Here is a 26735-nt window from a genome sequence, read left to right on the forward strand (position 1 = left end):
TAAAGACAGACTGTCATCTCTCTTAAAGCAAGCCTTCTTTCACATATATATATATATATATATATATATATATATATATATATATATATATATATATATATATACACGTACATATAATAAAAATATACATATACATATAAAACTTTGGGTTTGAATCTTACACAAAATTATATCATACATGCGTTACCCCTGTTCTTGACTACTGTTCATCAGTCTGGGGCTTTGGAAAGCATGATAAATGTGATGTAGTCCAAAACCGTGCCTTGAGATTTTATTTGGGAGTTCATAGATTTACACCAACTCATGCAATTACAGGTGATACTGGTTGGAACTCGTGTAGAAATCGCAGACTTGTTAATATGGTTCGTTATTTGAATAGACTTCTTGCCATGGATGAACAAAGACTTACAAAAAGGGTCTTCTTGTGGGACTTTACCCTAAATGATTACAATAATTGGTCAAATGAGATATGTAAGATTTTTGATATTTTAAATTTAAATTTTAGATGTGGAAAACCTATTGTACATTGACATTTCCATGGTTACGAGAAAGTTGGTGACAATTTTTGAATCTGATTGGCTAGAAAATGCTAGACAAAAGGCAAAGTTACGTACCTATATTTTATTTAAATCTCATTATGGAGCAGAAAGCTTTGTTACATTGAATCTGTCACGTCGACAGCGGTCGTTGACGGCACAAATTCGTGCCGGGGTATTGCCTCTTAGAATCGAAAGTGGAAGATTTCATCACGAGAGTGCAGATAGAAGGCATTGTGAATTTTGTCAGAGTAATTCTATCGAAAACGAGACTCACTTTCTATTGTATTGTGCATTTTATGATGATTTAAGGTTAACTTATATGAAATGTCTGACAGAAGTTCAAGTTCGTTATATTTCGGACACAGAAAAGTTAAAGCTAATATTTCAACAATATAATGTTAGAAACACAGCAAAATATATTGAAAAAGCATTTCTTCGAAGAAAAGAAAGTTTGTATAGGCTCACTTAGTGTAATTTATACCTTTGCTATTGTGTATTGTACACGTTTTTTTCCTGTTTTTGTTTTCAAAGTGACATATAAGTCCATTGGGCTGGGAGGTTTCCTTTCACATTTCTACTTTATTTGTGAAGAATATGTAATTTTGACCTCATGTCACTATAATAAACTAACTAACTAACTAACTATAATATGTACATATATGTTTGTGTATGTATGTATGTATGTATGTATGTAGTTATGTACGTATCTATGTATCTATGTATTTATTTAAATATGTATGCATGCAGAAATGTTTTATTACAAAATGGGGATCCGGGAAACCCCTTTGATAAAGTAAGGTTTGTAATTTCAATTCTCTACTGAAAACACAAAAGCGCGAGAGAGGACCATCAATTATACTTTCACCTCTAGAGGGCACCATTAAATTTGTCCCATGACCTATGACCCAGGCACAGGATTTGTCCAAACTATTGATGTTGGTCTCGATGGGAACAGCCACGCCATTTTGAAATCGAAAGTCAAGTTTTGTGAATAGTCAAAGCAGCGTGTGTTCGTTCGTAGAACTTAGCCTGTCGACTTACACCGGACACCAGACCCTTTAACAAATGAAATAGTTTTGAAATAACGGCTTGGCACTATGAAAACGCGTAAAGGTGCTATGGGTGTACGCAGTTGACATGGTCACAATAGACAGGAGCTTGTGACAAGTCGCCAATCAGTCTCCCGTGAAATCGGATGCTAGTACCGCGCTAGGTAACCGTAATATACTGGAACTGTCACCTACACACCAACGTGCTGTATGGATTCGAGACTGATTTTGATCTTCTGATTTCAATAATTTTCGAAAGGTAAGCGGGCATTTCTCTTTCATCAAAGTAACATTGTTGCAAGATTCTATTGAACTTACACTTTAATAGTTAATAAACCTACAGGGGCAGAAACATTCCTTTTACCTGTCACGTTGTTACCTGTGGTGGCAATGTGTACTTTACACGAGAGTATACGTTTCCCTAGTATATCATATTGTTGGAACAGTCCTACATTAAATATGAAGGGCTGTGTTACTGTACTTTCGAAGCTGGGCAAAAGCTGTTAGAATAATTTCCCTATAAAATGTCGCATGTCGGCCGGTGTGCCGTATCACTCCCTGGTATAAGTTGGTTAAGTCAACCATGTATGTGTAAAGCATAGATTGTTGTCAGTATTGTTCTAATATTGATCGCTTGTTTTGATCTTCGAAGCAGGCGATGTTTCTACATTTGTACCATTATAATTACAGAAACCTGTCCACAAATTCTACCAAACGCACAGAAATTAGATCAAATATTTCTCTTAATACATAACCTAGGAAATGAAAGTCCATTGAAACATTTCGGACACTTATTTTAATATGAAATATCAAATGCATTTTCTTTGTAATTCCCAAGTAAAGTTGGAATGCCAAGTCACTCTTGTCAGAAACATATGCGTGTATTGTTTGCTTTATGTTTTTGTTGACTAGTGAATCTAGGCCATAAGTGACATATTGTAGGTGAGCCCACCAGACAATGGATGGTCAAACTCTTCAGGCAGTTAATTCTCACGTGTATTAGGTTAACATGTTCACCGCTTAGAAACTGTAAACAGTTCCACAATCACCGTTGAAGACATTGTAGGTTGTAGTCAAACTGTAATTGGTAGTGAAAGTGTAAGTGATAAATGCCTCAGAACCAAAAGTTTTTAAGTTTTGCTTAAACTTTGCTCGTTCTCTATCAAAAAGACGATGAAAATCAGGGGTCGTCACGCAGATTTGGGGATTTAGACAAATTGTCTGAAATTTACTTATATTTAAAATTCAAAATGGCTACATTCACTATGTTTGTTGGAAAATTAGATTTTTTTGATTTTCATAAAAAGAAGACCCTGAAAACTCAATTTTTCAACATGCTTCCAGATGAGTCGATGCAAAAGCAGATGACAAGAGAGGTATTGATAAAATTTTCAAGTCAGAATATCTGGCCCAAAGGTGCTTTCTACCTTGAATTAAAGGCATTTTTCCTGTTTTATATGGATTTATGTAATGTGAAATCCAGTATAGATTTATTTTAGTATTACTCATGACTTGAGTGGCTCTGATGAATGACAGCGATTTTGAATACCTACACATAAAGTTACTAAAAAGACATTTTTCTATCAAAAAATATGATTTCACAGAAATAAGCACATTTTTCAGATGCACAAAACAAGATCTAAGACATTCCTACTTTGATACTGAGTATTTGACAAGCTATCATGGTATTAATGCAGTCTTCCCACCAAAATCAAAACTTGCATACGCATTCTTCTTGAAGTTATCCCTTGTAATTTGATGTCAACCAATACAACCTATCAGTCTTTATCATAGCAAAATGGCTTGAAGCATATTGAAAACAGCATAATTAAATTTCTGCAAATTTAAAAAAACTCTGAACGCTTCTGAGAAAGTTAGTGTACTCATATCCCTGATTTTAAATCATAACTTTTAAAGGCTCGGTAAAGCAATTTAAAATTGCTAGCCCTTCTAGTTTATTAAACAATTGAATTCTATTACATGTTGTGTAGTCTATTTCACCCCAGGTAAAAGTCTAGCGGAGTGGAGAAGACATGCAGAGGTCTCTCAATAAAAAGTGAGTACAATGAATAATAGAATACTTGATGCATTGACCCAGAAAGTACCATTGTGAGGCAGTCTGCCAGTGCAAGGATACTCAGAATTGTACTACGGTTCCCTGGTTACAGCTATTTGGTCGGTTTTCATGTGTGGGTGACACTTTGCCGTGAAAAGGTCAAAGAATAATTTGTTTAAACCTATGTTGTACTGTTCAACTTGTTGTAAAATTTGACTAATTAAATTAAACGGAAAATTTAATTAAATTTAAATTTAAAATCACTAGCAATTAAAAAAAAATAAATTTAATTTAAAATTGATAATTAAATTAATGGACTTGGAAAGATAAGATTTGGTAAATAAAGCTCAAGATCATTAAAAATGAAGTTAAGTGGGGGGGAAGTTTGGATTAACAAAGTTCAAAAATATTTGTGTTAATCAGTAAACTTCAAGTGACACTACAGCAATATGGCATTATCCTGATTTGTGGCATAATAACATTGTTTTCAATTGAGCCCAGTACAATTGCAATCATGCCAGAAGGGAGGAACGGGTCAAAGGTCATCTGGTTGCATAATTTTTGCAACAGTCACTGAGTCCTAATGACACAGTATCTTACATTGCTTTATGAGTTTGATATCTTACATGAAATAATGCAAAGTTTTAACGAGTATTCATTTAATATGAAAATATTAGTGATAATATTCATGATGGACGTTCCTATCACTGAGATCATGCATTTATGAATATTCAACAGCATGTAGTGACTGTGTTGCAATTCAACCAATCATCTTTAGGGTCACTTTGGTAAACAAAGACAATTTGCTACAAAGTATATGTTGTGATCAACATACATATTACAGAGATCTTTATTGTCTAGAAATTATATGAAATTCCTGCACTGTGCTACAGATACTCCAAACAAGTTTATCCAGAGCTAGTCTCGACCCCGAGGTCAGAGTTCAAGAGGAAGAGCCCAGAAGGTCAGGGCAACACCAGCAGACTGCTGACCCACAGCAGCACTCTCCAAGAGAATGAGAGCATTCAAGAAAGAAGTGGCCGTATATCTACTGTCAGATATCTACCAAGAAGAGAAACCAATTTGTCCAGGAATGGAGAAGCTACTATATCAAATGTGAGTTTTACCTTTTCTCAATATCAATTTGTATTATCACTATACATTTTACAGCCAAAGTAAGAGTGAGCAAGGATTTCCTTCCTCACATCACTCTTATTTCACCTTGTAATTTTGGCGTGTGCTGTGCCAAAATAATTCTTTTACTTTGTATGCCTGCATGGATTTAATATCAAAAGGAAAAGCATTATTGTTCTACCAAGTTTTAAAATGTCAACATTTCAGAGTGCATGGTGATAAATTAATTGAGATGTTGTTTGTCCCACATTGAGTTGATCCATTTGGCATTTGAGGGAAAGTCCTGGGAAAAGCATCATGATCCAGGTAGATCCAGCGATGCTGTACCTATAGGTATTCTGAAGGTCCATGGTTCCTTCCTGATTTGACAATAGGTCAAGTTCAGTGTAATACCAAGTGGATCTACAGCTAGGTAGCATAATGTGCTGGTTCTCAGGAGAATATATAGCACAGTGGTCCTGCACCCTGTATTTGCTCACCCCTCTTACGGGATGGTTGAATTGCATTTTATATCTTCATATTTGATTTTTCTATGAAACACATGAAGTACAGTTTAAATTTCTGAAAGCTAAATCTGTGTTGGATTGCATTACCTGTAGTTTCATCTGCCAACTGCCAATGGTTGGTATCTCAGATATATTAACCAACAAGTACACAGTATAAATATCCAAGAACAGACACTGTCTGACGCTTGCCTTCCTACCTGTGATACTTGTTGTTTGCACACAAATTGATGCAGTTTGGTTGATAAATAAACTTATTAACTTTTGAGATAGTCAAACTGATTACAGTAGTGTTAGTTGTAACTGGTACGTAGCATAAAATCCAGTGTTGAACCATGAATAATTAAAAATGAAGAAATTATGTTTGTCCTGAAAATAAACATGGTGATTAAACAGTTATTTGGTTTGTTAGTATACAAATTCTATGTCTTGTACCATTTCATTCCTAAATACAGGAAACCGCCAAAGCAGTATGGATTGCCAAAACTTTCAAGAAGAAAGAGTGCATACGTTTTGTTCCGGCTCCACCAAAGCCATCAAAACCTGGAAACTTGTGAGTAAAACCATATCAAAAATATTTTACCACTGCATGTTTTACCACGTCTACAAGTTTATTCTTGTGAAAATTTCAATAAGGCCAGAGAAAAAAAAATCTTGTTCATCAACTTTTTGGACCAAGGTTTATTAGTGATGAGCGAAAATTTTATTAGTTTTTTATTAGGCGAAAGGTAACCGTGGTCTCTTGGACATTTTTTTGGAGAAATTTCAGCCAAAAATTGACCCAGTATGTGTGGTGATTTGCAAAATTCAGACAATGCAACAACGTGTTGACAGAGCTCAGTGCAGACACGTCGGAAGTCTCATTCAGAATCACACATGTCGGCGAAAACCCGATGAAGTGTAGGGACCTGCCAGCAGCGGTACTAAAGTATTTGCAATGCAGAAGTATGAATTTGGTGAAATAAAAAATTCCAAATTAGGCAAAGTAGAAGCGGCGATTCCGATGAACAATTTATTTTTTCTTTCTGGGCTAACATTTAATTACTGAGCACAACTCTTCAACCAATCAGGGGAGGACTGGCTTAAAATAGTATCACAAAAAACGAAATGGCATTACAAGTAATTTTGTTTTATGATGAAGACCTATTTTAATATCCCTGAAGTTCCTTTACATGATTGTCTGTCACTTATTTTCTTACAGTTGTTGTTGTGGGCGTTTAGCAGAGAATCATATACAACTGTATGATGAAGACAACGGGGCACCACCGCCTTACGAAGCCACGCAGCAGCCAGACAGACCTTGGAACCCAAAGAATACCAGTGATGTGAGAAAGTACCCCACTGACGCATTTGGCAAAATCACTTTTGTCAGTGAAGCTGAGGGAACAAAAAAGCCAGCGAAGGTAACACAGATATTTCTAAAAGTCTTTATCAGCTAGTGTTCAGGATATAGTCCATGGAGTAACACTGAAATGAAAAAAAATATATTCAGACACACATAAAGTTAGAATGTGCCTCGGCCCATCTGGACTCTGAAACTTTTACAATTATATATACTTTTTTGGTCTACCACATGTGGGGGTTCATTTTGAACCTCATTAAAGTTTTCTTCAACTTATGTTTGTGAAAATGGAAAATGGAAATCAAAACTAAAAATCAGGGGTCACTGTGCAAAAATTTGGTAATAGAGTAAGAAATTACCCAATATTTAAAATTCAAAATGTTAACTTAATGGGGAAAAATTAAAAAATTTTTGGTGTTTACAATTTTTTACAAAAATAAGCCATTGAAAACTTTATCTTCTCCACGAGCTTCAAAATGAGCCCCACAAGTGGTAGGCCAGAAACGCATTGTAAAAATTTTAGAGTCCAAATATCTGCCCCAAGGCACATTCTGCCTTAAGAAGATCCCATTATTCTGCAGCACATAAACATTGTTATACGTCACACAACTACTGCAAACGTTGATAGCATAACTTTGTTCTACACTTTTAAGCATATTGGATTTATTTGGCAGAGTACTCAGGACTTTCTTGTGTTGTACCTTACAAAAACCTGGTGATGAAATTGTAATTGTTTTCAACTGTCTGCCCATGCCATGCATCATTGTGCTGGTAAAATGCCTCTTTTGTACAATCTCCCAGAAATCAAAGCAGTTGGATAATAGTCTACACGTTATCAGCAGGAGAGGAAGCTGGCTGATCAAGGCTTATCTTTCAAGGATACAGCTATCATTTTCAGCTTATTGTTCTGCAAATATACTCCCGGCAGACTATATATGACTCACATGGAGACATCTGATTGGATTAAACATGTTGTTTGTTTATTTGTTATTTCTACTTCAGTATGTTAGAATCTCAGACGATACCCCTCTCAATGACATTTTGGAATTGTTTCATCTGTGGAAACTGCCAAGACCCAATCTTGTCATTTCAATCACTGGTGGAGCCAAAAATTACAAACTTGGTGAACAACATGCTGAGGTCTTTAGTAGAGGGTTGGTCAATGTAAGTATCGACTTTGGTTTCTCTTTGATCATTTAATATTCCTCTGAGCAGCTGGTGAGTTTTCTTTTTTCAACTAGAAAGCCCAACATTTACATTTTATGTTTGCATGTGTGCCATGTTAAAGAAGGAAAAGTGTTTGCTTCATTTAGTTCTATAATACATCTTGCAGAAGTCACAGACTTAAAATTTGTAATGCATTTTAATAATGAAGGAGATGTTGAAATCCCATTTGAGTTTTAATTTTCAGAGAATGCATGTAAATTATGAGCAATATTACATCACTGTATACATGTTTTTACAATATTTCAATTCCTTCTGTCTCTCAATACACCATCATTTTCAAGTATGAATCAGAGTGGAACCACAGCTCTTAACAGTTGTCCTCAATATGAGTTGATTTAGTTCACATACTTTTAAGCCAGCCTATCATGTAGTGGCACTTCCCCATAGAATTTCTCTGCACTGTAATTTGATTCACATTCCAACTGTAGTATAATATCCATGAAAGATGTCTTTGAAGTACCGGAGAAAATAAATAAAATGCATGATTTTGACTGCAAGTATTATTTGTCAAGAGAAAACATGGATTGCATTTTGCTTCAGTGTGCCACACTCCCCAATAGAAAGCCTAGTGTGACCAGATCGCTGTTTATTTTTTGAATTCTGGATGCACACAGGCAGCACAGACAACGCCTACCTGGCTGATAACAGGTGGTACCAATACTGGTATTGTGAAAGCTGTTGGTGATGCCGTGCATGAGGGCCAACGCATGCAGTGGGTCGGAGGTCGCGCCAAGCGAACGGTGCGGTGTATTGGCATTGCTCCGTGGGGATACATAGAGGACCATGATTCCCTAGTCAGTGAGGACGGAATGGTGAGGAAAATTTTCCTGATGTTATCTGTGATTTTTTTACTGAACCTGGCATGATACCGTGTATATCTGAATGCTATGAAGCTCATATTTAACCCTTTGAGCGCTGCAATTTTCGCCCGTCAAAATTTTAGTGCAAAACTTTACCAATTTTCATGAATTTTTCTGTAACGTTTTGATAATTTTGGACCAAATGGACATCACATTTCATTGGCTACAGTTTTTTCTTAAAATTTTGGCAAAACTCAGAGGAAAAATTGACTTAGTTTTATTTTATAAAGGGGACAAAAATAGACGTTGGCGCTGAAAGATTTAAGCAATAAAGCACACCTAGTGACGGTATACCATGAGATTTTGACCAGCATGATATTTTCTGTATTTCCATATATACATCAGGGTTTGTACCCAGCAACTTACAAAGTGAACCCAGTCATCAAAAGGGGTCATCCGGTATCACTCAATCCAGAACACACTCACTTCATATTGGTTGACAATGGCACTGACCTCAAGTTCGGCGTAGAGTTGAAGCTCAGGTCAGAGCTGGAGAAAAAAATTGCTGCTCCCATCGACCCAGAAGATCCTGAAAGTAAGTCTGTCAAAGTCATGTTTATCTCCCTTCATGACTGTGAATTTGGTAATGAACATATTTCAGGTTTAAGGTACATGTATCAGCTGATCTTCAAAGTTAAGAATTGTTGCAAAGATCTGGTCAAAACAAAATCACGATTATCATAATCAAAATGGTGGCCAAAAATAATCAAGAATTGTTCTGTCTGAGATTTTGGAGGAAGGTACATAGCTACACTGTTAGTGCTGATACTTCTACAGCAGGGCTACGATATCAAACATGATAAATAGTACACAATGAATAATACACTATTTAACCACTGTTCACTGATAAAAAAAGGGATTTCATTTCATGTACATTTCTGCAACTATCAAATTAATCATCATCAACATTACAGTTTTTAAAAACTGTTTTGAACTGCACACCTACTGTACAGTATGTAGTCCCTTACGAACGTCAAATTCCACGAAACCGTCTCATGAAAATGATAAATGTCCTTGGATATGTCATGTGACTCCTCCTGTATGCATATCTTCAAAATATATCTGCCTTTGGAGACTAGTCCATTTGCTTCACTGAATTTTAATTCAATTCTGTCGATTGCAGACGATGGCCTCGGTGTACCTGTGGCCATGTTGCTGATAGAGGGCGGTGTTGATTCCATCAATACGGTGAAAGGAGCGGTGTCACGTGGGATACCAGCCGTGATCTGTGAAGGCACTGGCAGGGCTGCAGATATACTGGCATTTGCTTACAACAATGCTGTCAAAAAGGAGTAAGTCAAAGTTGGTGAAAAATTATATTGCTGTGGTTTATCTCTCAAATTATTAATATATGTTGCTTTTGATGGACCTATCAAAGTTTTCAAATAATTTGCTTCTTTTAAGAGCACAAGTTCATGTAAATTAAAAAAAGTATATTTGATGATGCAGAATAAAATCGACCTCCTCAATTTCAAAAGTTTGAATAAATTAATCAAAATTCATTGAAATTGAAGGAGATTGAGAAACTTTGGTTCAATATTCTTCTGTGCATCTGTCCTAAAACCTTTGTGCAAACTTTGAAAAAAAAAACTTAAAAATTTTTCAATAAATGGAATAGGTTCTTAGTTTCACTTTTTATGTAGTTACTTTTCAGTGTATTGAAGGCCAAATTTGATGTGTAAAATATGACATTGTTTTCCTTCACAATTATTTATGAAACCAGTGATTTGATGAATTATTTTATGCTCTGTGTACTTACTGTATCTTACTGACTTCTTTACATCTTTTACTGTGCAGCAATGGTGTTCATCTGAAGAGGGATAAGATGAAAATTTTGAAAGAGAAATTGCTTCTTGCCTACGGCAATGAACAGAGCCATGAAAAACTGAACGCCGTATGCAAGGACATCCAAGAGATTGTTGGGTACACAAATTTGGTAAAGCATGCAATTTTTGTCACTCTATTGGTCTTCTATTTTTCACAGGAGAAGCCTGCCAGCTATTGGTTTTGACTTCTGTAGTATGGTAGTGATTTGTAAGGAAGGTTAAAATGGCTGAATGCTGTATGGGCAAATTTTCACAGCTGCTTGCCCAGAAATGAATTCTTACATTCATGTGAATTGTTTTAAATACTGTAAGTAGTTAGAATTAACAAATGAAATTTAAAATTCAAAGTTAAATTGCAGTACTTAAATTTTTTTTCCCCAAGTACAGTGGGTATATGACATAGAAATCAACAATTTAGTTGAAGGAAACTGTTCAGCTGAATTGCTGTATTTTTTGTCCTTCAGCTAACAGTGTTTGATATGGACAAAGGAGACAAAGCTGAGATGGACTTGGCCATTCTCACTGCCCTTCTCAAAGGTGAGTCAGTGATTCTAATCACAGGACTCAATTCATGAACCGTACATTTTTCATTTGTTCTGCAAATATATTCTCTCAAGCCAGAGCTTTTTTCTACTTCACAAACCTATGCCAAAATCTTCACTGTACCACAGTGATAGGGGGACTGTGACGATATGGAGAGGTGATGTTGAGCGCCACCAGTGTTGAGTTTCCCAGATTTTTTGTTTTGTTCATCGGCCAAAGTTGAGGTCTTATCATTCACATTTCAAACCGCTGTCACTGGTGCAATTTTTAAGTCCATTCATCACCATCCAATGTTGTTACATTTTTAATGATACCACTTGATGGATTTTAAGGGGATTACAAAATCCTTGATCACAAAACTATCTCTCACATGACATATATTTCATGGAGACAAAGGATTATAAATTCAGTGTTAAGAAAGCTGGTTCATCTTGATTGTATTAACTTGAATTATTTGTACATTTAACATCCTAACTAAGGTGTAAGTAGTGTGATTTGGCCTGTAGTGGCATTCGTTTTTTATGTTTAGAAGCTATTGAAAGTGATTCACCTTTTTTACGACCATTCCATGAACTTAAGTCACGGTCCTCATTACTGTTTCAAACTCATCGATGTATGCAGGTTCTGGTGTCAACTGGAAACATCAGATTGAGCTTGCATTGTCATGGAACTGTATAGGTGTTGCTAGGGAACGGATATTCACTGAAGATATCACATGGAAGGTAAGCTAATCCTTGAACTTTAAAATCACGGTGGATTCTTGGCAGTAACTCACTCATAATTATGAATATCTATAAGGTGTTATGAGCTTGAATAAGTGTGTTGGCCATGGATTTGTTGTACAAATTAAAAGTAGTTGTAGTCACTGTATAAGGGGAGCATTAAAAGCAAGAGTTGTCACAAATGTTGTATGGATGTTTTAGAATTGACGAAATAATAAGGTGGTGCCATTCAAGATAAGTTTTGTTGTTTCATCACTGTGACCCTCAGAACTATATGTAAGATACTTTTAGCTCAAACTTAAGGATAATTTTTTTCCTGAGACATAACATACAAATTTCCTGTGGTAATTATTTGCATGAAACAAAGTAAAAAGCAAGTAAAACAGAAAACGCTCACGATCTCACAATCTCACAATCTCACATATTTTGATTTTTCAGGGTGAAGAACTCCATGACTTCATGACGGTGGCTTTGATAGACAACAAAGTAGAGTTTGTCAAATTGTTTTTAGAAAACCGCGTCATCATGCAGGAATATCTGACAGTGGCTAGACTCAGAAAACTCTACAATTCAGTGAGTCACATATCTGTATCTATCCTATCTATCAATTTGTATTGTACCTAATATCCAGAGTTAAACAATGCTCAGTGATGCTTTGGGTGATGAGGAGAATAAAAATGCTCTCTGAAAAAATGTTATGCATCGTTGCATTTGACATGTTTGAAGGGACAGTAGGTATAACTTTTACAGTAATTATTCTTGTTCTAGAAAACAAAATACGATTTTTCCTTACCCCGAAGCATGCTGAAATGCACGTATCAGTTTTATTAACTTACTACATTGTGTGTAGTCTGTACGGTTGTGTTAATTCTAGTCTGGAGCAGAAATGCGGTTGTCAACAATTAAAACGGATGTTACACCTACGAAGGCCATATCGGCAAGCAGAACACAATACATTTCAAAGTGATTTCAGGGTAGAACTTACAATTTATGTTACAAACAGAACAGAACTAATTGAAGTACATTTTCAGTTACGAGTAACTGAATTCCAAAGTCTAAAATGTATCTATCTATTGAACCCTCTGAGTGCCAAAGTCAATTTTTGTCGCCTTCATATTTTTTTCATATTTTTGCCAAATAAAAAGCTGTATCCAATGGAATGTGATGTCCATTTCGTCCAATATTTTGAAAAAAATTACAGAAAAATTTATTAGGATTGGTCAAATGTTGCACAAAAATTTGGTGGGAAAAAATTACAGCACTTGAAGGATTAAAGATGTCTGTGCTTGGAAACAGGTGATTATGCTTATCGCATGATGTATTTGTACTTTGCAGGCCCCGCCAGACAGTAACTTTCGAACCTTGATGGGCATGTTACCTGCTTGTAAGGTGAGTTGTCAAGGTTGAAAAAAAGAAAAGGCAACCGAGTTACTTACCAATCTTTGATTTTCATATTCATTTGTTACAGTTGTGAAAGTGTGTATTTTTGTATAGTTATTAGCATATGAATGGATTTGCTAGATGGCCAATTCCCCATGTACAACCCTTTCCTCTAGCCAAAATCTTTCATTTTGCCAGTATTAAGTAGAGCTTTTAATGAAGACCAACAGGCTGTTCACTGTAAAAGAGAAGTCTATCTGCTAGTATGTTCAGAGCAGTAACCCCATGAACACTGTATTGTCTGCATCACCTCTAGGTCCAAATAAATACACAAATTTTATTTGTGTATCTGTTCCTACACTGATAAATCAATTGCCATCTTTAAAATTGAGTGCAAATCTGTGCCTTCACAAATACAAGTACTTTTATCTTATTACATGTTATTCTTGTACATTACATTCTTTCACAGCAAGAGGGCCCGTTTTCTCTCCGTGACATTGGTCGTCTCATCGGCAAGATGATGGGAGGGCACTACGAACCTCTCTATCTCAGAGATAAAAAGTTCAAAGGCACTGCTCGGGACCTGAGAGCTCTTGCTGCACTGTCCATGAACCTTACAGGTAAATCTGTACTGAGATTACAAACCAACACATTTGTGTCTTTGTTGGCAGAGGAAAACTTGCATGGTTTATTTTGAAATGGTAAAACAATGACGAAGTTTAAAAAGAGCCAATTTTGTTAGAAGCAAATTTCAAATAAAATAATAAAGAACATTTTTGTTTGTGAAATATATCCCAACAAATTTAGACAACAAACAATTTTATTACACGATTAGTTATTGCTCTGCACACTTCAAAATATGGCGGACATCTGTATCCATGGGAAGCAGCATGACAAGATCAAAGTCAAGTTCACAGGCTCATGATCAGACACAAGTTACAATATAATTATAACAATCCAAAGTTGCTTCAAAATTCTCAGATCTAGACAACCAGGAAAGATCTATCCTGTCTGCATCTATAAACAAATTAAGCTTTTAACATTGCTGATTACGGCAAAAGCTTAGCTACCAAAGTTTACACACAAGCATAAACTTCTTATCTCTGACAGGTATGAGTGCTGTTCACATGGCGTATCAGGAATACCAGAAAAATTACCAAGATGCTTCGCAGGATTCTGAGGGAAAGGATGATGAAGATGTGGAAGAACCCATGGGTTCTTTTGAACTCACCAACCCTGCCATGAATTTCAGCAAGCCATTCAGAGAACTCTTCCTCTGGGCAATACTCATGGGAAGGTTAGTGCATTGTATCAGTTATTTCAATCCTCAGTGAGTGTGAGTCAGAAGATTTGTGGACATGAACCATTCACCAATGACACAATCCATAAGAGTTTTGTGCGCGCCTCTGTACTCTCATAGTCGTTAACCACAGGCCACTTGCACAACTGAAGACATTACCACAAGATTTGCATAGTGTTTTGGAGCCCAAATAAAGCCCTTGCTCACAAGATTGTGTACTCTATCTGTAGCACATAGACCCTTAAGACTCCCAAGGTTACTGATGATTGCAAACAGGCAGACCCTTAAGACTCCCTAGGTTACTGATGATTGCAAACAGCCTCCTTTATCTAGTATCTTCACTTCAGTACTTACTGCCATGGTGTAATCCAAGTACTTGGTCAAGGCTTGGGAACTCTTTGCTTTGTCAGAAACAATGGCTCAATCTCTTGTCACTGTTTTGGTTACATTTTGCAATTTGAAAAATTACGTTCGGTGTTCTTCCTACCAAAACATGTTGAGTGTTAAAGGGATACTGTCACGTGGTCAAATTTTGCCACAGTTACCATGGAAAGAGAAAATCTAACCAATCACAGATTTTAAGCGGGTGGCTACTTTTTAAAAACAGTGCCCCCACATGGGCACTTTGAATACCAAGGAACACCCCTCTGACCATATATGGGCATATTTAGATTACAGGTGACTGTATACCTTTAATCCAGATATCCACATAGGTCTCCCTAGGGCACATAGAAATATTTATACACCTCATAAAAAATTATTTTCATGCTCTTTAGGATTTTAGGAGTATCACCACATCATTTTCAGATTTACCACACATTTTTAGATATCTCGTTACATTCCAACAGACTTGAGATGGCCGAGTTTCTGTGGGAACTAAGCGACGAAGCAATCTCTTCAGCGGTAGTTGCCGTCAAGATATTCAAATCAATGTCAGAATCTATCAGCGATCAAGAAGACAAGAAAACTTACGATGAAAATGCAAGGTAATAAAACAAATTGTATGTCGACCTTTGACCCCTGTGTTGCTTAGATTCATATTTGCAGTGGTTTTTGTAGAACACGAACAACAGTTTAGGTAAAAATGCTGTTGCCGGGGTCATCTACAAATATATATATCCACTTCTATCGGTATCTTAATCCTTCATCTGTCAGCTTCTGCCTAAATTCTGCTGTGTCATTTACATAATGTTTTTTTTCTCATCTTTGCATGTGTCAATGTATAGAAGTTTTAATTGTCAGCCTTTTACTCAACTTTGCTAAAAATCAAGGAAACTTTAAAAAATGACAGTGTATAGTGAAGTTGAATTCATCAGCTGTTTTGTAGAGAAATGGAGTGGGAGAGTACAGTATGATGTGGTTTCAGCTTGTTTTTACTCACATTATGTTTGTGATTACTGCCGTAGGAAATTTGAGCACTTGGCAGTCAGTGTGTTGGAGGAGTGTTACGACACCGATGAGGTTCTAGCCGAGATGCTGATTGAGAGGCGGCACTCTACCTGGGGAGGAAGAAACATACTCAACGTGGCGGCTGAAGCTAATTGCAAGGTGAGGCAGATTCTACATGGATATGCTGTTTACCGGTTACTCTGTGACTGTGAAATGATTATGAAATTCTTAGAATGAAAACCTTTTGCATATGAAACTAAAAAAATAACACTGAGGAAAAATATTTGAAATATAGACAACTTTGCATGTTGAATGCATTCACACGTGAAAAGCTAATGTTCTAAGAAGACAAAACATAGTATGTCAGACAAGTTTATCATTTGTAGCAATGACCTTGTACTGTTTGTTTTGTGACATGAAAGAAACCATTAAAATGTGTATTCACATAAACAAGAGAAATGACATACAGAAGTTTTGATGGTTAATGTATTTGTCATTATTCCAGATTTGTTTTTCTTGTATGGATTTATATTTCATCTTTCACGATCTTGATTCATATTTCATGATCTGATTTCCAGGAGTTCATATCACATGCATGTTGTCAAAGTCTTCTGAATAAAATCTGGAAAGGAGGAATCAAATCATCGCCACTTCAGGTCAGTTTTTCAAATTCCATTTAGCTATTTCCTTTTGAAATTGCAGTGCATCTTGTAATCACCTGAATGTGTCTGTTGAAAGAAACAAGCCAAGCAGTGCGCCCTCTATGCCAGAATGACGCGCCACAACACAAACAGATTGCCTTTGACGCAAGCCCTTTTTTGGTTTACATGTAAAGATATACCAGTAGGGCTGATGCAAAGAATTTTCCACAGTTCCTAATATTGACGCAAAGTTTTCAGAAAGACACGTTTACTAGAGGACTAAGACTTTACTGATAGTTATCATATTGCTGTGTTTACTGTATGATGTTAACATAGCAGAGGTGCACTATTGGTCTTTGCAGGCTGCTTGTAGTTATACATGTAAGCTTTAATTGATAAGTTTTATAAGTTTTTGCCAATTTATTGGCTACATGTACAGTAAGTTGTATAACTTTTGTAATAATGATGCTACTATATCTATCTGTGTAAGCACCCATCCTCAGGCAAACCACTCCAACACTAGATTTTATCGAGATTACGTTTCGACAAAAGCCAATCCTGATTTTTTTTTTGAAGAGGAAAGACAAAATATGAAATTATTTTGTGTGCATCTTATTCATTCTGCATTTACTGGTTGCGTTGGTAGTTCCCCCTGCATATTTGCTGGCCCTTCAAAAAGGCTGTTTGTTATGTCTTTGGATCAAACAAAATTGACAATATAATTTTGAACATCATAGCATATGCCGCACCTTTTCCACGTATGTTTTGCTGACATAAAATCAATCATTTTTGAACATGTTGTGGTGGGGTTGGTGGGTCTGGGTAAGCTGCCATCCCTAATTTGTATTCAGAAAATTACATAGTCCCAACCATGGGGGGGGGGCTTGCGCAGAGTTCATCCAGTATGTAGGTTTTTACATGGCACTGTCATTGCTAGCTATCTTTTAGCGAGCCAAATACTTGCACTTCATTACAAATGTGACTGTAATATTTTTATCTTCTTTCCAGTAATATTTCAATTATCTGGATAAACAAGGCAATATTTTGCATCTGTCAAACATTTGTAATCTACCACACATCTGCCATTAATCTCTCTTCTTCCTCCAGTGTATAGGATCTTCTCTCGAACTCTACATTTTGAGGTACTAATATTCTCTTGTCAGTCTTTTCTCTCTCTTTTATGATTTCACTGCTAAAAGCCAATTTTCCTCTTTATGCCTATGTGCTATATTATAACATAACTGCCAAGTACTGGCAGGTTTCAAAGAAATAAAAATGTTTTACTCTAGTCAGGGGTGAAAGCAAGGGTCCGTCGTTGAAAAGAAATAAAAATATTCTGAATTTTAAGACTGATTTTCTAAAAAGTACACTTCAGAAAAAAATTGTGAAAAGGATAGATGTTTCGAATGTCATCCTCCATCTGCTGTCTACCTTACCTGACATTTGCTGGTACACAAAGCTGTTAAAGGTATACTGTCACCTGTTCCGATTTTGCCACAGTTACCATGGAAAGAGAAAATCTAACCAATCATAGATTTTAAGCGGGTGACCGCTTTTTAAAAACAGCGCCCTCACATGGGCATTTTGAATACCAAGTAACGTCCCTTTGACCGTATATATATATATATATATATATATATATATATATATATATATATATATATATATATATATATATATATATATATATATATATATATATATATATATATATATATATATATATATATATATATATTTAGATTACAGGTGACTGTATACCTTTAACCTGTTCACCCCTATTACCTGTGAAGAGTTCCACTCTCACCAGTGTAAATAATGGGTTCAGGCCAAAGCATTGTTGTGAAAGGGTTAAACTGTTTTTGTACCAAGGAAGAAAATGGCACATCATGAGTTTTTCAACAATGTTCAGATGATGACAAGCAGAAATTTTTCATAACATTGGAATGTTTGAGAATGATACAAAACAAAGACTTTGTTCCTGCAGTAAAAAGCTTACTTACTTACTCCAGTGGTAATTACCGATGTAATGTTTTTGAGGAGACAATTTTACAGTCAGACTCAGTGCATATACACCTATAACAAAGTTGATCTTTGTGCATTGTTCAGTTAGAAGATTTCTTCGAGGTGTATTGAAATAAAAAAAACTGTAAGAAATTGATAAAAAGTAATAAAGATGCTCGCCATTTTCCTTGAGTATGTAGAAAGCCACACTGATTTCACATTGGATGTTTCTCAACTCTACATTTAGGTTGTACTTGCTGGGTTGATTCCATGTCTGATGTTAAAATTAAAATACAAAGAAAAGAACAAGGATGAAGAATTGACACCGTGTGAGAAAATCTCAGTCTACATCAACGCACCGGTGTCCAAGTTCTGGGGAGGATCGGTAAGTGATCATTTAGTAATCATTTGTCTACAGATTCTGTTTGGAAGAAATAAAGATAGATATAATTCTGCTTTACTTTTAAGATTTGATTTTTAAGATGTGGTCAATAAGAAACAAAAATAATTGAATTTTTACACGTATTGATTGAATTTTATAACAATTCTAAAAGGCATGAAAGTAAGTATGTTATATTTATTACTTCTACGGAAAGAAAAGTGACTTGTGTTTGAACTTTGACCCAACCCATGTCCCTATATATATATTTACCATTCTGTCATATGTTAGAAAATCAGTCTGAAGCAATTTTAATGTTCATATTTGCTTCTGTAGGTCCATTTTTACCCTGAATAGTTCTTCAAGACATAAAGATAGGAAGTTTCAGTAAACATATTTTTATCGTTGCTTATATTGTTAATCTTTGTATTTCAGTTTCTGTACATCATATTTCTTCTGTGGTACAGCTACGCCATTCTGTTCAATTTCAATGCTACGCCTAACCTTGGAGACTGTCTTCTATTTGGTTGGATATGTACACTTATTGTAGAAGAATTTAGACAGGTAAGTTTTTGACAAAATGCTGAAATTTTGGCAGTTAATTGCCATTGAATATATGTTTTTTGTTGAAGATGACCATGTATTATGATGTGGTACTATATGCATGTGGTAAAATTGGGATATTGATATCTGCACACGTAAATGTTGTCAAATTCTCTATTTTATTGTTTATTCTCTGTTGAAGAGTTTGCCTGTGCTAATACTAGAGGGGCTGTTAACCCTTCAACCTCCATGGTTTAGTCCAATCCCATTATTTATCAACGATGAATGTGGACCAATACATGTGGAAATGGGGCAAACTGGTCAACCCTTTTACCAGCAGATGTTGGTACATCCCCTTTGATTTCAATGGGATAGTTGTGCTCATATACAAGAAAGCATGTGAAGCATCAAAGAAAACTAATGTCAAAAAATTATGGATATAAATTGAAATTCTTACCTTATGCTTATGAACTGGAGAAAAGGATGTGATTGCAATATATGATGGATTTGCAGTACCGGTAACCTTGAATGCAACAGAGCCAGCCAGTCAGAGCTCATTTACTCTACCCCTTACAAAATATCCTCCTTTGTTTCACAGTCAATCATACCGGAAGAAAATGAAACAGTTTTGCAGAAGATCTGGAAGTGGGCCAAGAGTTGGTGGAATATCATGGACCTTGTCAGTATCTTAATTGCCATCATAGGATTCATTCTGCGATGGTTTGAACCAACGCTGGAAGTGGCAAGATCCCTCTATGCCATCAACTGTGCCATCTTCATCCTTAGGATCCTGAGAATGTTTTCTCTCAACAGTACTCTGGGACCAAAACTTATCATGATTGGCAAAATGGTAGGTCAGTTTTATTAATCTCAAGAAAAACTTAGTAATTGAATTCATCATCCTTAATAGAAGCTGTAAGAGACATTTTCACCATCTTAGTTTTTTGAAAATCAAAAATTTATTTTTCTCCATAGAGTCAACACAGAAATGACAGCCAATTTGAATTTCAAATATCGGTATTAAAATCTTGGGTAATTTGTTTCTCTAGCATGAAAATTTGCATGGTGACCCCGGCTTTTATTCTTGATTTTGAAAAAGTATGGCTAAAGATTACTTGAGAAAAATTTGAGCAAAACTTAAAGCCTTTCAGGTGGATAGAACCTTAAAGTGGCACTCACACTTGGTAACATTTTTAAAGCATATTTTTTTAATGCCAACGGTCGATATTTGACGAGGTGACTGCGCGCGGATCGTGAGATATCGATAAAAACATGTCTTCAAGAAAGTAAAAGTTTGAATTCCGGTGGCCCACCTAAATTCAGCTTCCGAATATCGAACGTTCGGCACTGGGGCCATTGTCAACTAAGCTATGGAGTACGAGTCTACGCTGACGCTGCTGTACGCCACAGTACCACTGGCGTCGGTGATCAGTCATGGCCTGTGGGAGAAAGCTGAGTCTTACTGACTCTGAGAAAAAACGGAAAACAAAGTTTGATTCCACCAGAATTGGCAAAGGTGACTAGCACAGTTACGTGCGGTTGATACATAGCGGCTGCCGCGTAATATGCATAGACGCATGCCACGCACGCATACCACACGCGCGGCGTACTGTGTGGCAGATGACAAAATGTAGTCATCAGAGGTGGCTAATATTTGACATGTAAAAACTGATGTTTATGTGGTATTTGTTAAAAATATAATACAACCGATTTAGAATAATGAAAATGACATAAACTAAGGAGAAATTTTTAAAAACTTACCTGAGGTAAAGGCATAATGCTGTATATAAAGTCTTTGCAGTGGGAAGTAAATTAATTGCGTCGTTCAAACTTATTGTAGACTCCCTAGAATATCGTCAATCAGCACAACAACAAACCTTCGGGGGATTTCGAGTCAAAATTAGAATGATCGTAAAACTTCGGGATGTGAAAAATAGGCTCGGGAAATGACATGTTTTTATCGATATCTCGTGATCCGCGCGCAGTCGCCAAGTCAAATATTGACCGTTGGCATTAAAAAATGTGTTTTAAAAATGTTACAAAGTGGGAGTGCCTCTTTAAATGCCAACCAGATTAATATATATGCAGGTATGGGGGTTGATCCTTGTATTGGACTTTTCTCTGTCGCATGAAAAATGAGCAAGCTCTTTCAAAGTCTGTATTAGCATTACAAAAATTGTCTCCATTTTTTCACACCGCTACATCATCATTACAATCTCTCCATTTTGCTTCAGTTGAAGGAGATGGCTCTATTCCTGGTACTTCTACTGGTGTTCATGATAGCCTATGGTGTGTCCGCCCAGGCACTGCTTTATCCGGGAAGGAGACGGCTGTACTGGGGAATAATCCGGGATATCGTCTACATGCCGTACTTCCAGATTTATGGTGAACTTTTCCTGGAGGAGCTTGATCCAATATATGGTATGAATGGATTACTGTTTTTAAATACGCCACATTTGTTGATTTGGTCCGCATGAATTGGTTACTTTGTATAAATACACCACATTTGTAAGATTTGGTCTGCATGAAGTAAACTTCTTGGAATGTTGTATTGCTATATATTAATGATTACTTTCATTCAGCTTACCATGAAAGTGAGAATAAATGTCCATGCAGAATCCTGACTTTTTTCCCAGCTCAGCAAGACAGTCTTTTTTGGGATTACAGACTAAATTGCCTCAAAATGGGTCTTCATCGGTTCTCAGGCATGACCAAATATGTAAACACTAGTCCTTGTTAATTTCGCGTTGCTAATATCCTTGTTAGTCCCCACGGACACTGTCCGGGGGGACTTATAGGTTTGGTCATGTCCGTGCGTGTGTGCGTGCGTGCGTGCGTGCGTGCGTGCGTCCGTCCGTCCGTTCACGCAGATATCTCAGAGATGCCTGGAGCGATTTCATTCAAACTTGGTACAAGGATTACTTCATATGTCATACAGATGCACGTCAATTTGTTTTTTGATACGATCCAATATGGCTGCCAGGCGGCTATTTTATTATGATTTTTTCATGTACAGAGCCATAACTCAGACATGTTTCAACTGATTTTATTCAAAGCTGGTACAAGGACATTGACCAATGTCATAGATATGCACGTCAATTTTTCATGTGATACGATCCAATATGGCTGCCGTGCGGCCATTTTTTTACAATTTTTTCATGTACAGAGCCATAATTCAGGCATATCTCAACCGATTTTATTCAAACTTTGTACAAGGACATTGACCTATGTCATACATATGCACATCGATTTGTTTTGTGATACGATCCAATATGGCCGACATGTGGCCATTTTATTACGATTTTTTCATGTCGTGAACTACAACTCAGACATGTATCAAGCGAATTTATTCAAAAGTATTTTTATCACAGACCTAAAGAAGAGGACTCTATCCTCTCTGAGGACATGTAATCAAAGTACCCATTAACAAGTGGGGACTGTGTCATCAACGATGACTTGTTAATTTTAGCTAAATTTCAGACAGTAATAATTTGAGAGCCAGCTCTGATGTTGTGAAATGCCTGCACATGCGTGTACAGTATAGCTCATCCATTAAGGTGAAAGCAAATAACAATGGTGTGAATTTCTTCATTACAGGTTCTGGTGATGATCCGATATGCGATGCCAGTAACATTGATCCCACCCAGTCTTGTTCCGGAGGCCATCCGGTCGTTCCTTTCCTGCTTGCCATATATCTCATCGTGGGAAATGTCTTGCTCCTAAACTTGCTCATTGCCATCTTCAGGTAATGTTTTTCTGTTTTCCCAATGGCAATGCCTACCTTGCAATGTTGGATATACACTGCCTACCATAAAATTTTGCTGAGTTCAATATCTTCATCACCATCACTTTCAATCTATGTGCCCTTTAAACAACTGTTGCACCTCCAGGGTTGGAACTCCACAAGGGGATTTGAAGAGTGGGCCACCCCTCTGGGGTTTTTTTGAGCATGCTATTCACATGTTAATAACAATACAACAGAATGCATAATTTTCACAACAAATGAATATGCAAATGATACATTGTTATGTAAATAGGTCACCCCTTTGTTTTTCCAAGCTGTGGAGAACACTGACATCACTGATTCACAAGTGTTCTCACAGAAAACTCACATATTAATGCAAAAAGGAAATTTCAAGAAATCACTTTTTCGATGAGAAATCACTTCGACACAAACAGTTTGAAAATCTTCAGTGTGAGAAGACCTGCTGATTTTAATCCATCTTAATTTTTTTATTTGACAGTTATGTATTTGAAGAAGTGCAGACCAATTCTTTACAAGTGTGGAAGTATGAGGTGTATGACTTGGTAATGGAGTTTGAAGACAGGCCGCCCTTGGCGCCACCTCTCATTATTCTCAGCCATATATTCCTTATTCTGAGATGGGTTTATCACAAAGTGAAAAATAAGTCTGTTGTTGAAGGTGAGCTGGTATAAGTTAGCATTCCCTGACGGTATAAGTTCCATTTTGTGAAGTCTGAATATTTACCTGTGGTAACATGCATGCAATGAATTTGCTGTAGTACAGCAATACACATATGTCCCAGACAGGAAACTTCACAGGAAGTGTTAAACATTCCTCAAGTTAGAGAATGCATGCTCAGTGTACCAAAGAATGGACTCCCTTCAGCATATTGATTTCCACTTTCCATTTACCCACTGACATCAGCATACACATACAAATATGCAAATTTCCACCAGTTGTATTTTACTGGAGAAAATTTGGTTTAATTTCATTATTGTTTGATTCAAAAGTCTAATTGAATCAACACAGTTTAACTTCATGCATCGACAACAAACTTGACATGTCATACTGATTTGTCCATGAATTAATGTCATTCAAATGTATTTTTAAGGTAAAATGTGCCTCAAAAAATGCAAATTATATACTTCATCTTAAACTTTCCTCAAGAAAATCTAAACCATTGTCTTTCTTTAATAGTTAAGAACAAAAATCAGGGGACACCATGCAAAGTTTCAGATTAGAGAAATAAACTACATGTACCAAAAATTTAGTGACAGTTGAAAGTCAAAACACCACGATACCCCTTGTGAACTATATGGGTTGGGAGAGGGGAGAGTACAGTTTCAAATTGCACAAAAGCAAGACTCCATACTAGCAGCACCAGGAAGGTACTGAAAAAAAAATTTAGAACATTCTACAATATTAATTATACATGCAGGTGCATGTCTCCAAGCACAGCTAGGGCAAAGTTGTTTGGTTACCTTTTTCTTGTATGCTGACCTTGACCCTTTGAGCGCCAACGTCAATTTTTGTTGCCTTTATAAAATATGCTCTTGTCAATATTTCTCAGATTTCTGCCAAAATTTTGATAAAAAACTGTAGCCAATAAAATATGATGTCCAGTGGTCCAAAATTATCAAAAAATTTCAGAAAAATTCATAAAAATTGGTAAACTTTTGCACTAAAATTTTGGCGGGAGAAAATTACAGCGCTTAAAGGGTATGTAGTTGTGGTGTGCCCAAAAATACACAAGGACACTTCAAAGCATTACCAGGATTACAGGTAAAGATTATCAAGTGCAGAGCATCTGATAAATGCTAGACTGAGTATTTCTTAACGACATGGCCACTTCATACATGTACTCTGTACAAAGTAAACTTTTCTGTTCTGATATTCTTACAGATACAGCCACTTCATACTCTGCAAAACATCTGGAAATTCTGTGGCTGCTGGAAAAGGACTGCGCTGCAAGTTATCGGAAAAAGAAACTGCAAGAAGAAGAGGCCAGTGTGGAAGAAAGATTGAGCAAGATAGAAAGCAGGTTTGTATTTGTCAAAGATTAAACTTGGAATTATTTAGAGAGAGAAGCAGGCAGAGTGACCAGAAAATATAAAACATAAACCTATGACTTATAAGCCCATCAAGTTGGGCGACTCAAGGAGTTGCAGGTCACAATAATACACAATTGCAAGTACTAGTCCACATATATAAGTTGTGTCTCTTTGTTTTTCCAACTTTTAAATAATGTGCAGTTTCAAAATTCAACTCATTCTGTCACATTTTTAAGTTCTCATTTAAAATTGTGAGATTTTTATAGACTTATAGCAAAGTTTTAGGACAGATCCTTTCACCACCATGGTCTAACTGATTGTTATCAATGATGAGAGTTGACCTGTTTACAGGGAAGTGGGTTTGCAGATACGACATCCATCATTATGATTAAATACGTGTCATTGTTTTTAATTCTAAATACAGACTAGATGTGATCGCCAAGTGTGCTGAAACACTTCTTCAGAAGGAGGAGGCGAGACAGGAAGGGAAAGCCAAAGCCAAGAAAGACAAACAAAAAGACGACAACAAGAGAAAAGACAGTGAGAATGATCCCGACCAGGGCAATCCTGCCCAACCAGGACCCAGTTCCCAGGGCAGTGCCGAACGCCCAGGTCCTAGTAACCATGGAGACGGAGGTATAGGAGGAGCTGAAAGTGGAAAGGACGAAGAAAGAGGAACAAGGAGTAAACTGTTTCAGAGGCGCGATGATTATCTACCACCGGTGAGAAGTCAGAGAGATGCGAGACAGGATGAGGGGAATAGTTTTGATGAAGTGGACGGCGATGACAGAGCTATTGAGAGCGTCGAGGAGGCAACCAAGATTACAGCCGAGGAGTACACAGATGATGGCGCCAATTCCCCTCGGAAGAAACGAGGAAAAAAGAAAAAGAAGCCAAAATCCAAACCCAGTAAAGATCAAGAGTTGCCTCTTCTTGAAACCAGATCTTTGGTTCCCCTCTGGGAAGAATTTCGAGCACCCAGTCCAAAAAGTGTGTTAAAATCAAACGGTGATGATAGGGAGTCTAATGGCATCAGGGACACGAGGAAAGTTCGTTTTGACGAGTACGATGAGATGAGACTACTGCCTCAAGATGATGATAACAGTGAAGATAACGGAGAACAGGCAAAGAAAAAGAAGAAGAAAAAGAAAAAGAAAGATGAGAGACACAAGGAGTCTTTCATGCTGGAGAATGTCCGAGGTTGGAAGCAGAAAGAACAGATTGCCGTTCCGATCGATAATGATGATGATGACGACGATGACACGAGTGGATTTGAAAAGACCAAATCTCGATTTAGGGGGGAGTATGATTTGTATCATGCATCCGATGAGACAGATTAAATCAAATCTTAATCATAATGCAAGTAAAGCAGGCCGAGAAATGCCAGTTGTCTTTGACATCTGTAGTCAGTTTGTCGAGCAATGCACATGCATCTATGCACACCATAACAGATACATGAAAATAGTCAGAAACAATGTCGTCAACCATATATTATGTACAAT

The 26735-nt window shown here is 36.6% G+C and overlaps 1 protein-coding gene across 3 annotated transcripts; it reads left to right on the forward strand.

The window, feature by feature from the left end:
- The first annotated feature begins 1486 nt into the window (after positions 1–1486).
- On the forward strand, positions 1487–26735 carry LOC139120087 (transient receptor potential cation channel subfamily M member-like 2). Of its 3 annotated transcripts, none has more exons than XM_070684166.1 (27): positions 1487–1847; positions 3595–3644; positions 4538–4760; positions 5737–5834; positions 6483–6684; positions 7626–7787; positions 8465–8662; positions 9056–9245; positions 9834–10002; positions 10508–10646; positions 11001–11073; positions 11701–11801; positions 12240–12374; positions 13137–13190; positions 13651–13801; positions 14292–14478; positions 15330–15467; positions 15888–16029; positions 16449–16526; positions 18763–18900; positions 19330–19458; positions 20036–20287; positions 21672–21858; positions 23035–23182; positions 23682–23860; positions 25085–25223; positions 25658–26735. In XM_070684166.1, exons 2-27 carry the CDS (start codon positions 3622–3624, stop codon positions 26571–26573), a joined length of 4551 nt encoding a protein of 1516 aa, XP_070540267.1. In that variant the 5' UTR covers positions 1487–1847; positions 3595–3621; the 3' UTR covers positions 26574–26735. The 3 variants fall into 3 exon arrangements, with proteins under 3 accessions (XP_070540267.1, XP_070540269.1, XP_070540268.1); XM_070684168.1 differs by having other exon boundaries at positions 1707–1847; positions 3580–3644; XM_070684167.1 differs by having other exon boundaries at positions 1725–1849; positions 3598–3644.

The sequence above is a fragment of the Ptychodera flava genome, chromosome 20, assembly GCF_041260155.1.
Source record: "Ptychodera flava strain L36383 chromosome 20, AS_Pfla_20210202, whole genome shotgun sequence".
Classification (NCBI taxonomy): domain Eukaryota; kingdom Metazoa; phylum Hemichordata; class Enteropneusta; family Ptychoderidae; genus Ptychodera; species Ptychodera flava.